General features: G+C 32.0%; 1 protein-coding gene across 1 annotated transcript; it reads right to left on the bottom strand.

The window, feature by feature from the left end:
- Positions 1 to 4,829: 4,829 nt before the first annotated feature.
- On the bottom strand, positions 4,830 to 14,320 carry LOC105319056 (T-cell leukemia homeobox protein 3). Its single transcript, XM_011416459.4, has 3 exons — positions 13,785 to 14,320; positions 8,265 to 8,481; positions 4,830 to 5,195 (listed from the first exon to the last, which is right to left on the bottom strand). The coding sequence occupies exons 1-3, from the start codon at positions 14,176 to 14,178 to the stop codon at positions 5,018 to 5,020; spliced, it is 789 nt and encodes a 262-aa protein (XP_011414761.3). The 5' UTR covers positions 14,179 to 14,320; the 3' UTR covers positions 4,830 to 5,017.
- Positions 14,321 to 14,567: the final 247 nt, after the last annotated feature.

The following is a 14,567-nucleotide window of genomic DNA, read 5'->3' as shown; positions in this document are numbered from 1 at the left end:
TTTAGAAAACAAGATTTTACTACTAGAAACCCGTAATTAGTTGCAATTTTTCTTTAGTTATAACAAATTTATATATAATGTTTTATTTTCCCTTTAACAACACACTGTATTTTGCGACATTTCATCTTATTTATAAAGTTGCACTGTCTCAAATACTTTAAACTACATGATATTGAAAGTGTTATGCTAAGAATTGAAAAATAAACATGTTTTTACATTTGCTTCTATTTTGGTGAATTCTATTTAACCTTAATATATTTAATTGATTTTATATCTAATGAAAACCTAAGTGGTTTTCTGGATATTGTTTTTAAAAAGTATTATTTTAATCTTTGATCGTATGATTAATCTAATTTATATATAGTTCAATATCAACCTTGAGTCATCCGACTTTTATTCAAGGTGTCTTTAGCTCTATAAGTCATCATATTTATATATATGAACACGGTTATAAAAACTGGGTTTTCGATGTAAAGAAAATTCTCATTGACCTCGTTTTTTTTTATATATGGACTAACCAAAAAATAAACAATGGTATTTTACAACTTGTAAAACAAAGAATTTTTGATCAGGCAAAACAAGATATTTTTGCAAATGTTGAAAATTCAAAAAAATGTTCTTTTTACAAATATCTTATCGATGGTATACACCTTCAATACTATTTAATAAAATCTATTTCCATTAAATTACAGAAATATATAACTAAATTACGACTATCGTCACATCGCCTGGCTATTGAAACTGGCAGGTATAATAACACAAATCATGCGCGGATCTAGAGGGGGGTCGGGGGGGTCCCGACCCCCCCCTGGAAAATGAAAATTTATTAAATTTACATAGTAAAATTATCACGAAAATATGCCTCGGACCCCCCCCCCCCCCCCCCGGCAAACACAATTATCCTTCGGACCCCCCCCCCTGGAAAAATTTTCTGGATCCGCGCATGCAAATAGAGAAAATAGATTTTGTCCACATTGCAAAATTAAAACTAGTGTTGAAGATGAATTCCATTTTTTATTTGTTTGTCCTCTATAAAGAACATTGCGCAGATTATACATAAAAGAATATTATTATAAAAAACCTTGTATGTTAAAATTAATTCAACTTTTTCATACTGACAATGTTAAAGATCTCTGTAATCTTGGCAAATTAATCTTAAAAAGTATGTTATTAAGGGACAACTGTATTACATAATTGTAGTCTTTTGTTTTCTCAACCTGTATATGTAACAGTAAATGTTATTATCTGTACGTGCACAAGTTCTCCTGTAAATATATTCTTTATTTGCACAAGACATACATCTTATGGCATAGGTTATTACATATAAATATAGCAATATTGAAATAATGGTATGGTACATGAACATGATTGTATATAAAATAAAATTTTACTAACAGGCGAAGAAACCAGAGAAATTTTTCTTAATTATCATGAATATTAAAAGCTAGATGGAGATACTTCCCCAAATTACACAGTTCTTTAAAATTTTGAACACTTAATAATTGTATAAATTTGTATACAGAAGGTTTTTTCCAATAATATTTCTTAATATATTTTACTCGGATTTCTCTATACTGCTGACATTTCAAAACAAAATGGAATTCATCTTCAATATCTGAACAAAATTTACATAAGCGTCTTTCTTTTGGTACATTAGTGTGTCGTCCACTTTCAATTGCAAGTCTATGAGATGACAATCTAATTCTTGTAATTTGTTTCTTATATTTAGAAGGTATTGATTTTGTTAAATAATATTGTAATGAAAACTGGTCAATAATATGCTTGTAAAAATAACATCGAGATGAGGAATTAATCTGTTCTACAAGTTGTTGAGTAAAGTGATCAATGATTCTTTGCTTAATTAAAGGAAAATAGGTTTCACAATGTATATACTCCTGTTCATACCATATATGTCCTAGACCTATTTCAAAAAGTTTATTCTTAATTACAGTAACCCAATTTTCAGCAGGTGCCAAAGACGATTCACACTCATTATACAGCATTTTATAACAGGACTGCAAAATACAATTCTGACTTTGTAACAATTTGAACCAAAATTTGAATATTCTAAACACACTACCACCTCATGTTATACATATGTTATACTGATAAGCTGTAAAGCTTAAAGAAATAAAGAATTGAATATATATTTATGTTAATTACAGATTCAGATATGAATTTGCAACTGAAGATCAAATATTAAAAGATAATTAATTAGACTCTAATTAACGGGCCGTTCGGTATATTTCATTTTGATTACGCGCACGTGCCTTTCTATAAACGTAAGGGTATTGAGTAATGAGTTCCGAAATACGAATACACAATTGTTCTACATGTATTATCTCGTTTTGTGGATGGCAGCATTTGCAAATGCAACAAATTTCACTCAAGATACAAGATAAATTATCTCATCTTGTCGAAATGTTATCGCAACAAAACGTAAAAGCTTATGTTGACTGGACAACATAGAAGTCAGAGTTTGTTGAGAAACAAGAAAGTTATCTTGACTTGACGATATAGCTATCTCGACTTTACGTGATATGCTATGTTGACTAAAATTATTTGGATGGCAGAAACAAACCACCATAGTTTCCTAAAATAAAAACATTTGCCTATTTGAACGCGTGTTTTATAGTTTTATATTTAAAAAAAAAATGTATTTCTTGTTATGTGCGCAATTGAAAATACATGTACATGTATCGCCTTAATAGGGAGTGAAAGATGTAAGCTTCTTTGTATTCATCCGCGGTCAGTGACGTAATAGAGGGATCAGTCATACCTAGTTCGCGGACTATGTGTAAGTTACTTACATCTCTTTGCTGACCATTTCACATCACAATGCACCACTGAATTCCAATGTTATACATACTCGCTGTAACGATTACAGTTGAATATTGGAAAAGATATGTCTGTAGTAACAAAAGATAATGCATTGCCCATCGTTTTCATCTGTTGTTTTTAATTAATGGATCATGGTTTAAAAAAAAATTAATTTTATTTATAAAACGCACATATAAAAAGTCATCATAGAAGGTATTAATTACAAAATGAACACCGTGCCATCAAATAAGAACAAAAACCACTCTCGTAAAGAAGGGTTCGGGGAGTCTGTGGACACGACACAGTGCATGACGGTGGAGGGGGAGGGGGGGGGGGTTCTGTGGATGATTGATGCGATGATGACGATAAACCAGGGAGTGTCACGAGTTTTGGGTCCAAGTGATCGGCGCTGATTGGCAGGACCACAAATTGAGAGGGGCGATCCCCGGGACACCCATCCGGCCCCCCAGCTCGCTGTCAGCCATTAGCCCGGTGCATTAAGATGTATGTCCCCAATCTCATCAATAATTAAGACCCTATTTCAGATAGCAGTGACAAATTCGCTGTTGTCTTTGACGGTGGAATTGTCTTTGATGCCGAAAGAGCGGGGAGCCGGACAAATTGTTAGCTAATCTGTCAGGAGCTGTAATTTAACAATGGAAATAGCATCAGTTCTATTGCCGCTTGCAGCAATAATAATTGACCGCTTAGAACAATAATTGACTATTCTCTTGTCAGCAACGTAAATATCTATTGAACTAAGACGTATTAACCAAGAAGTGTTATAGTCTTCAATCTGGAAATTTAATTCCTATTGTCGATTCGATAGGACACTTGCCTCCAATAAAAGCTGTTGGGATTTTTTCGATTTCGTCAGTCAAATCGTTTATTGTTGCAACATTTTTTTTACATACACTGTATGAGTAAAAATATTTACAGCAGAAGTGTTACAAAGTATTAACTAAAATCATCCGCCAAAAATCTACGTTTTAATTTCATAAATAATGAAATCCTTTATTTTTGGTGGTAACATTCTTTCTAATAGTGAAGGAAAAATATCGTATAAAGAATGTTGCCAACGTCACAATAAGACTATCGTCAAAAACGTAACAATTCTCCTTACGTTACGTTTGCATTTTGAACAATTTATGATAATTAAAATTTTAAAGCTCAAATGACCGTATTTTCTTTATATTAAAAATTATATTATAAGGAATGAATTCAATATATACATGCTACTAATTTTTTTCTATGATAAGGATATCATGTATGACATGATTTTAATTTTATCTTTAACAAATAAGGAAGACAGATGTGATGCATGTATCGAGTGTGTGAATTCGTGGATGGAATTATGATTATTAATTATATATTAAGTGTATATTATCTACATTTGCAAGTATGTTTCCTTATATGAACTTTTCGGGCTTCACATGATTTGATCACGTGACCGATCAAGTTCCTATCCCGGAGAACTTTAAAAACTGCTGTTTATTTCTAAAATGTACGACAAACTTTGGACAAAGTTAGGTTCTTACATACAGTATTATACATCATCTTGATTTATTAATAAACGGTAAATATATGTTTACAATATCTCTGATTTATTCACACAGTTCAATATATGACCCACATATCAAGGGATTAACTGCCGGCGGTGGTCCTATCTTTACTGTAGTGCATATATATATGTACATTTATATTGATGATATATCATATGTACAGCTGTACATAGCTGATGTAGTTTGTTTATATATATGTACATTTATATTGATAATATATCATATGTTTATATATATGTACACTTATATTAATGATATATCTATGTTATATATGTACAATTATATTGATGATATATCATATGTTTATATATTTGTACAATTATATTGATAATATATCATATGTTTATATATTTGTACAATTATATTGATAATATATCGTATGTTTATATATTTGTACAATTATATTGATAATATATCGTATGTTTATATATATGTACAATTATATTGATAATATATCGTATGTACAGCTGTACATAGCTGATATAGTTCTGTATTAACATTATACTGTACATATCCTGTATATACACGTATAACAGAAACATACTGCAAAGTACAATGTGGATAGAGGAATGTTTGTATTTAGATAATAGATAAACATGTACCAATTATTAACAAGAACACACAAGCATTGAGCCTCATTGGGAGTTTTCGTCGATCCAGGGCTGGAGGTTTTGGAGCGCGTGCAGGGAGGAGTTGCTCATACACAGAGGGTCTCTGACGTCATAGATAGTCTTGTTAGCCTCGTTCTGGAGACTAAGCATCAGACGATTGGCCGCTTGTCGCTCCGCTTCACGCTCCTCTGCCGTTTGTCGCCTGTCAAAAAAGGTTTCTTTTTATTACATTTTTCAATTAATACAAGAATTTCATTACAGAGTAGGATTTATATCCCTACAACTAGGTTCATAATTATCATTATCATATCATATTTAATAAACTTTTCAAAATAGTAAATAAATTCTAGGTTGAACAATAATTCCACTTATATCGAATATTTACATACTACTTTATGTAGTACTTGTGCGTATTCTCCGTGTAACTTATCATACATGTACATATAGATACAAATTGTAGTAATTTAAAATCGCTGTAGACCTGGGTTTACATGGAGTGCACTGTGGGGCACAGATTTTAAAAGTGTGGGGGGGGGGGGTTATATAAAAATTTCCTATCCAGACGTTTTTACTTGATGGAGATTTGCATTCGCCGTTTTGCTAAATCAGATGTTTGTTTTATTTTCTGTGAATTATATTCTGTATGTTAAGATCTTTGATATTTCATTGCCGCAGATAAGTGTTCAGTGTTTAAGTATTATATATCCGAAGAACAGATTACTTTTATGATAGTATCGGAAACAATTGCTACTTCTTTAATTAAATGTCGTATACTCTTCTTTTCTATTTTGTCTCTAACACTAACTCTAACATTACCTTAACAAAAGACAACTAATAAAAGAAGAGTAATTGGCAACACACCCTAACCAACAATGTAAACAATTTTATGTGGAAGAAACTAACTTAAATTCTAGTTATTATAATTTAACCAGATACTTTTCATTATGTAAGATAGTGAAACTTAACTGGAATGACTTTCACAGGTGTGTGCATATTTAGAAAGAATTCATTCCGTCCTTCTTGTAGCTAAATGATGATCTGAATTATTATGTACGTAGTTTTATTTTCTATAATCTATACTAGTACACGTATTTCTGACTTTGTGTGCATGAATGTAGTTGTACATCGATAGTGTTTACCTTTTGAAACATGATATCGATGGTGTGTATGAAATAATCATAGATGAAGGCAAAGCAGGTTACTAATTATTAGAAAATAAAACAAATTTTATGACATTGTGTCTCTTCAAATTAGAGTTATGCTGTGAGTATTTGATCTTTGTAGGTATAAATTTACATTTACAGTTATTCATTATCTGTTTGACTCGCTGGCAGATCATGAAGACCCGTGTTAAAGTCTTTATTGCTTGTTCTTATCATTGAAGCAACCATGTGTTCTGTTTTAACGAAATCCTGTCAAAACCGCAATCATCACCCATGAACGAACTATTTACTTGATTGGAGCTAAAGCAACTGTTCCTGTAAAATGTTCGGTCTCTCGAATGGATATAACACAGCACTGTTTATGTTAATAACTGTGCATATTTATTCAAACACTATATGAATTCCTAAATAAAATATGAGAAATATTCAGGATTTCATCTGGCATCGACTCAAAAACAATTAGAGTTCTACAAACATTACAAAAAGTCGACGGAAGTTTGAGTTATCGTTACTGGATGCTATTAGATCAGGTTTGGTGAATTATATCGTATGGTTTGTCTAAATATTACTGTGTGTTATTTTTGTCGCTGAATAAACTATAGAAATAACACAAAAATATAATATCGTAGCATATTAAACTTGTCAGTTACCGCATAACGAACGATCGTTCTGTCAATGTTTCAATCTACTTTAAATTTGATTTCTCAATGTTATATTTTGTGTCCTAGAGTTGTCTTTTCATTTCAATTTGCAAAGGCTTTCATTATTGTCATGCAATTAAACTCAATATTAGCGGTTTTTAAAAAATATATTCATTTTGCTTTAAATCAATGCAATTTTTTATGACATTATTACATACATGTACGAGAGACATACAATATATACCCTTTCACCATCCTAAAATATCTAATAATCTAATAAATCATAATCACAAATATCAATCATAAATACTGACAATGCGCATTCATGTTAAATTATGAACGCATTCATGTTGAATTATGAACGCAATACCATATGCTGTTAACTTACTCAGCCAGATCTTAAAATAAGGTTTGTTATTTAACCCTGCTCTGACTGCACAGCCTGTCCCCCAACACAAACTTATATTGCCTCAATCTCTAGACTCCCCAAAAGATGAAGTAGCCATTGATACTAGGAGAAATGACAAAGTAGTTTTATGACTCTCAATTTAAGACTCGGAGAGATTTACTGCAAGTATTTTACCGGAAATCAATAGCAGATAGCCACGGGGCGACAGAAATAAATCCCGGAGAACGGTACAATTAGACCTACAGATTCTGTGAGCTTACATCACGGTATATGTCATATCAGATGTCTGCTTATTTCTTAAGAGATTACAAGGATTGAAACATGTTCGATAATCAAGCAACAAGCAATATTTCGCACTGAACCTGACATTATTTTTTTTACAAAACATTATTGCTGGAACAATTGCGTTTACGGGGTAATGAAAGCAAATAGAAATAAGGTTGTATAGTGTATATAAAACTCGGTAGATATATAAGTCGTTGTACTCATTTGAGTATGAAAAATGAGAATACGGGTATTTTAATTATACCCTAACCCGTTTCAAGTTAGAAGAATCAATCCAAGTCTGTTTAGAAAGATAAAGAAGAATTGATATTCTCTAACAAATTTTCTTAAAGTGACAAAAAATCCTTTAACCTATAAATGATCAATGTAGATCTATTTACTTTTATAGAATGGTTGCTACCTAACTTTGTAAATGTTGAATTTAATCATTATAATATTTAATAAAATCTATTCAGACATCCCCAAGTAAGATTGCTACTTACAAACAATTTGACGTATTAACACACAACACTGTAAATGTACTAGGTACTGTAAATTCCTAATTAAACGCGAGGAATTAATATCCGCGTAAAATCGCGAGAAGCCCGTCTCGCGAATTTTAAAATCTCGCTTTTAATTTTGGGACACATGTAAACAACATGAAAGCAAGATAAAATTTCGGCATTTGAGATTTTATGTTCTCGCGATTTGATGGTATCGTTGAATCGCGGAATTCAGTACTCGCGTAAAATAAGGAATCTACAGTATATCTTTGTTTGATAACTTCTCTTTACCTCCATTTGGTCCGGCGGTTCTGGAACCAGGTTTTGACCTGGGCGTCGGTCATTTTGAGCGCCTTGGCCAGGGTGGATCTCTCGGCGGACGCCAGGTATTTCTGTCGGTGGAATCTCTTCTCCAGCTCCATGATCTGGAGGCGGGAGAACGAGGTCCGGGGCTTCTTACGTTTGGGTGGCGTCCTGTTTTGGTAAGGATGCCCGATCCTACGTGTAACTGAAAAGATTGAATTGGTTATGTACATTATAAAAGATGTTAACAATTTGTATCCTTACAACGTTGTGCCTATCGTAACTATTTTTTTTTTCTCTAGCTACAATTCTTCATTCTCTAGAATTTTACAAATTCTTAAATTGTAAAAATATCGCAGATGTTATTTTTTTTATATATATATTTTTTTATATAAAATTGAATACTGTAACTGATTTCTTCTTCATTTTAACTTCAATAACTACACTGTGCACTTTAAAATTAGAAACATTGAAACTGTAAATATGGTATATCTTCTCTACTCTGTAACTATCATTGAAACTGATATCCTCTCTCAATTGTATGTATGTAAGAATTGTAACTGATTTTCGCCATTCACTGTAATTATGATTCTAACTGATTTGTTCTCTGCGTAGAAACTATTGTAATCAAATTGATCTATATGATAAAGACTCTTTATATGAGGAAATATTCAGAAAAAAAATAAACATACAAACAAGAAATGTTTTGAATCAAGGAGGGTTTATTGGCCATTGGAATCAGTTGTTGAAGGCCCTATCCCTCTTATACACTGTCACTTGTATAAGTTGCCAAACTCCTTCTACACCGATTAATTATAAAAACCGATTTCAATTAATTTCTTTCTCCTCAAAATAAGGGATAATACTAACAATGCTTAACTTGATTATTTAGAACACATTTAAGTTCAAAATGCGACATCAAGAAAGTAGTATATATTCTATAGTATTTTGAAAGCGTTTAAATTGTTTTATCTTCTTGAAAATTAAACTAAACTGCAAGCGGTGCATGACTAGCTAACATGAATCCAGTTTATAACAATTTTAGATAATGCTTACAATAGAAAGACGGAAATTCATTTTTTTTTTAGTTTAAAAAAATGAAAAATTTCAAATTCCATTTCTTTCTTTGAATTTATAATTATGTTGACGGGGAAAATAAAATAATGCATGCTCAATCTAAAGGTATTTACATCAAAGAGACATAATATATAACAACAGATGCTAGGAATTTACCCTTGCATACTGACGAATATACCTAATGGTTTACCTACATGTAATGTATTTATAAAAAAAAAAAAAATCACCACACAATATCATTATGGGTTTTTTGGTTTCTTTTTTTCTGTTAATAATTGTTTCACTATATTGTTAGTTAAATTTTTTTCTTTGAGTAAAACTTTGTTTTAAAAGGGAAACACTTTCCTTTGCATTTTAAATCTCTTATAATCCACTAGAAAAGATGATATCAAGATGTGTACAGAGTTATTGAAAAACATTTAAAATTTTTGGGTGTAAAACATTAAAAGGATTTTTTCACAAAAAATTAGTTTATGGCGTATAAACTTCTAGGAGAGTCGGACGGGTAATATTTCTTGACTGATTCATGAAACCACGTGTTGAAACATACAAGAAATAAGATTGAAATTTGTTTACATTCAAAGTTCCACAAATTAAGTAATGCTATGATAAATCGGTCGCCATTTATTCACCCTATCTTTGTTTTCTTCCCATTTTCACCGCCCCTTGTCGCATGGCTTTCTACAATCGTTGAATCTAAAATACTATATACGTAATTCAAGAGCTTTTAAAATAGACTTTGGATTTGAAAACTATTTTTTTAGAATGCCTAAAAATTCCAGAACTATTATCAAATCGCACTGCAAATTACCGCCTTCAAGTAGAGAATGACAAATGGATTAATATCTTATATAACGAAAGATTTCTTTTACGAACCAAAAATTGCAGACAAATTTCATTTTATGTTAATTATAAAATGCAGTGCTTTATCAAATATAAGTAAATGGTATCTGCACAGTAGGTAGTGCACAAGACCTCATATTATAATTTTCATGAAATTAGGTCAATAATGATAATAATTAATTATGTCAGTAAGGTTTAAACACTTCAAACACTTCGTATGTCATTGTTTATCTAAAAATTCTATGAGTTTGTCTGTCATCCCTAACACACTGAAACCTGTATTTTGTACATAATTTTAACTTCATGCATATATACTTTGTGTTGGTGTTTTTATAAGTGTACTCGTATGGCCTTCTGCGTACAAAAATGATTATTTATTCAACGTACTGTCTTTTCCGATATATTTCATTTTATCAAATATTATATACAACATATAAACCATGACTAGTCATGTTGTATATTTTATTTGATAAAATGAAATATATCGAAAAGGACAGTAACATATATAAAGTTGCGAATAAATGAACTTGAAGATTTCTTTCTTTGATAAATCTGCCCGGAGTTCAAACACGCCTATTTTACCCGTGAACACGCGTTAATAAAAGCAAAAAGGGGATTCTTACATGTACATATGTAAGTTGAGTCTTATATCAGTCATTATCAAGTAAAAATCTCTGACGCTAATTAAAAGTTGCCCCAACCCAGACAATATGATAATAAGTAAAATCAGCTGTAGCAATGGATTTCATTCTTCACTTAAGATAAGTTACTTGATTTTATCCAAACAACGAAGTAGATCTGACAAATTTTCAGATTTTTTTTCCTTCAATTCACGATCTCTTCAGTTAAAACAGCTAAAAACGTTTAACGTCACTTCTAAATGTTGGTTCATCGTATAATTGAATTGATCAACAGCCATCTTTTACGATAAAACTAGAATTAAATCCTAATCCACCAGATGTTAACTCTCCTAAATCCAGAAGAAGCTAATACACTGTAGCTCACACAAATTAATGGCCGTATTTATAAATTTGGAGGGTATTCTTTTTATGGGGGGGGGGTCTACAGTTTGTTAAAAGTTAGATAAAATTTAACTGATTTTCAAACTGATCTGTTTTATTTTAATATAACAAACCATACCATCCATAATCATGCATCAATTTCAACTTTCGGATTACTAAATTACTAACATTCTAACTTTAGATTAACATGTGCTTTCGAGTTATATGTATTCAATTTTTATATTTAACAGGGAGCCTATGAAAAAAAGGTCTGAACATTTAACATGATGAGTTTAACATGTATCAATACATTTTTTTTATTAGAAATTTAAACAGACATGCAGTATATATCAATATAGAAATATGAATGTTTCCTGAGTGATCCATTGACCGCCAGTACATAAATCAATAGACTAAGTATCAATACTATCAATTGTATGGTGAGGACAAAGTCCATCATCTCACGGCTTGATTAGTACGGGACACAAGTGGCCACATCCTTCTCTACTCGTGTCCTCTCAGTATGTACTTATACTTCCTATACATAGTCGCTCATCAGATGTCTTAGTAGCACCTAAGTACTTCATATTACACGACATTGTGACGTTTTGAGCCTCTCATTATTCATAAGGTTTTAATTGGTGAATGAACTGAAATGACGTCACCCAGTACCCCGCCACAAGTTAATTCTGATTGGTTCAAATCAATCTGTCGCTTAAAGGCATTTACATTAAAGTGTTGCACATTTCCAAAAGGAAAATCAAAACATTTTATCAAAAGTTATCAAATAAATCATAGGCGTGCCCAAACATCATGCAGAACATCCTCTTTTATAAGAAACCAATCGCTACATGTATTTTCTGGGGCCCACTAATTAATTGTGATTAATAATCGACTCAATAATAAGGGGCGATATTTAAGACAGGCTTAGAACAGTTCATCACGCTTATGTATGAATAAGTTTTTGTACTGGGCAACGACTGCACAACGTTTCAATGAACAGAATTCATTGTTAAAAGATAATTTAGACAACATACATGTGATAATTATATTCCAAACTTGCTGGGTTATAATTATTTCAATTTGATTGAAAAAATATTCATCTTCAAATGTTAATTTTTTTTTACAGAGTGTGCTTAACAAAATAGCGGGCAAGAAAATGTGATAAGAAAAACATGCATTTTATATACTTTTAATTATTTTGGTCGATTTAAAGAATTATACAAAAATATATAATTTTTTTACTTTAATTTTTTCACATTAATTTCAAATCTAAACTTCAATTTGTGTCGTGAAAACCTCGTTAAAAAGATTTAAGTAAGAAATGATGTATTTAATTTATTTTATGGATATTAAGATTACCGTATTTTCTTGGTAATTTTATTTTTTCTGGCAATTTCATTTAAATAAAAAGAGAAGACGACTTGAACACTTCTTTATGCAGACAAAATCTGATTACCGACCTGAACACCCCGTGTTAATCAGAATTAATAGTTAAATCACGGCAAATTAATGGCGCAATCTGGCTGATGAAGTATTAAATAACAAATGTTTTCAAGGCGAGAAAAACATTCCTTCTAGACTTCTAGTACTGGGCATAAACAACCAACTTAACTCCAATTTTTCAAATATCTAATTTAGTAGCCTTAACCCTAACGAGGTCCTTTTTATGTTTAAATAAATATATATCTATTTAAAATTCAGTTTTATACTGTGTAAACACATTTTTTTTAAATTCTTTAACCAGATAATAGAGCTCTAAAAACCTGAGTTAAAAATGTGTGTTAGAAATATTGACCATAATGTTATCGTCCTAAAAACCCATACAATAATCAAACTAGAACATCAAAACACCCCAACCCCTTCATTTAAAAAGAGAAGATGTTCTTAAACTTCACAACCAATAAGAGCATTTCCAATATATGTAAAAATAAATCGCATTTAACATTTCAATGCTGAGATCGTGAATTTTTATATGTATCGTGTCTCCTTAAAACTTCGGAGTCTGAGGCTAATTCATAAGCGAGATGAATTGGTTCCCACCGGCGGTGGTGGAGGGGGACAATGGTTGAATTATATCAGGACATCACTCGGCAGCCATCTTTAGATGAAGCGAGTGAGCTATGACACCCCATCACGTCTAACGCCGAGACCCGCTCCATGTGTCGTGTGTTTACGACGGGGCCTTCAAAACGCGCCACCGTGTTTACTTTAAGTGCGTGGATCTCGCGGAACATAAAAACAAACACACTGGTGCAACATTGGGTATCTTTACCAATATGTCAACATCATGTCAAAAGCTTGCATTGAATGACAAATTAATGTGCTTCTTAATTTTCCTCAATTCCAACATATTTTTAAAGAACTGAATTTGTCTTAAAAAATAATAATTTCGTCAAATAAAAAACAAGTTAAGCGGGCGTTTAAGTCGTGAAAAACAGCGTGATCTCGGTATATTCAAAAGTTCAAATATTTACATAGAATATTTTTCTCACCGATTATTTATGCACATTTTGTTAATAAAATGTTATCAAAATTAATTAAAAGATGAATCTAATTAATGAGAAAATTAATTTTCTTCACTCACCACCGAATCTGTCTCTTCGCATATCGAGCCACCCGGAAATGCCATAGGAAGTCAACATGGGAATTATGGGATGCGGTCGGTGAATGGACAACTGGCCGGAATACCCACAGTAACCGACAGGGGGTGCTGACAAGGCACCCGGTAAAAGTTGGGTAGGAAAGGGTGGGCAGTGCCCGGATTGTTTCTCACTCTCCCCCTCTCCCTTTGGACACGTGTCATCGTTCGACTCCAAGTCAGAATCCACGCTCTCACTTTTCTCCCCAAAGTCGCTCAGAATCCGACTTATTCCAAACGATAATTGGGGCCGGGATTTAGACGACTCGTTATTGTTTGTAACATTGTTCTTAGATTTTTCAGCCATCGCAGGTGACAAGCGTTCTTTTTCAGCGTCCATTTTGCTCTAATAGCTACATTGATTTAAGAAATTCGTGAGTGAATGAAAAAGGATCCGAACAATTAATAACAATTAAGCGAGGTGTCTGAGACTCAAGATGCATTTCAATCATATTATCTTGAAAGCAGATATCTACTTTAAAACTTCATTAACGGCTTCATGTTCTTGAGGTAGATTACCAGCTTCAGTTACAAGTTATCTGATTGGCTAAGACTCTCACACTCCGCCTAGAACGTGGTAAAAGTAATTAGACGTGAAGAGATAGGTCGGACCTTTGGAAATAAGGTGTCAACCAAATCGTTACACGTGTTTTCCGGCTATCGCGACTGACATTTATATATTTAACGCGAACACACCAAAGATATTTGTGTCCGACATTATCACATAAT

The sequence above is a fragment of the Magallana gigas genome, chromosome 8 (assembly GCF_963853765.1).
Source record: "Magallana gigas chromosome 8, xbMagGiga1.1, whole genome shotgun sequence".
In the NCBI taxonomy this organism is placed as follows: Eukaryota; Metazoa; Mollusca; class Bivalvia; order Ostreida; family Ostreidae; genus Magallana; species Magallana gigas.
Note: the sequence above shows the minus strand (reverse complement) of the source record. Positions and strands in the feature narration are given on the sequence as shown.

What these genes read in the sequence shown, in the direction of transcription:
- LOC105319056 (XM_011416459.4), bottom strand. Translation starts at nt 14,178, where the DNA reads ATGGACGCTGAAAAAGAACGCTTGTCACCTGCGATGGCTGAAAAATCT. An exon ending in GCGAAGAGACAGATTCGGTG is followed by an intron (nt 8,482 to 13,784) that starts GTGAGTGAAGAA and finishes CAATCTTTTCAG; the next exon opens with TTACACGTAGGATCGGGCAT. An exon ending in AACCGCCGGACCAAATGGAG is followed by an intron (nt 5,196 to 8,264) that starts GTAAAGAGAAGT and finishes CTTTTTTGACAG; the next exon opens with GCGACAAACGGCAGAGGAGC.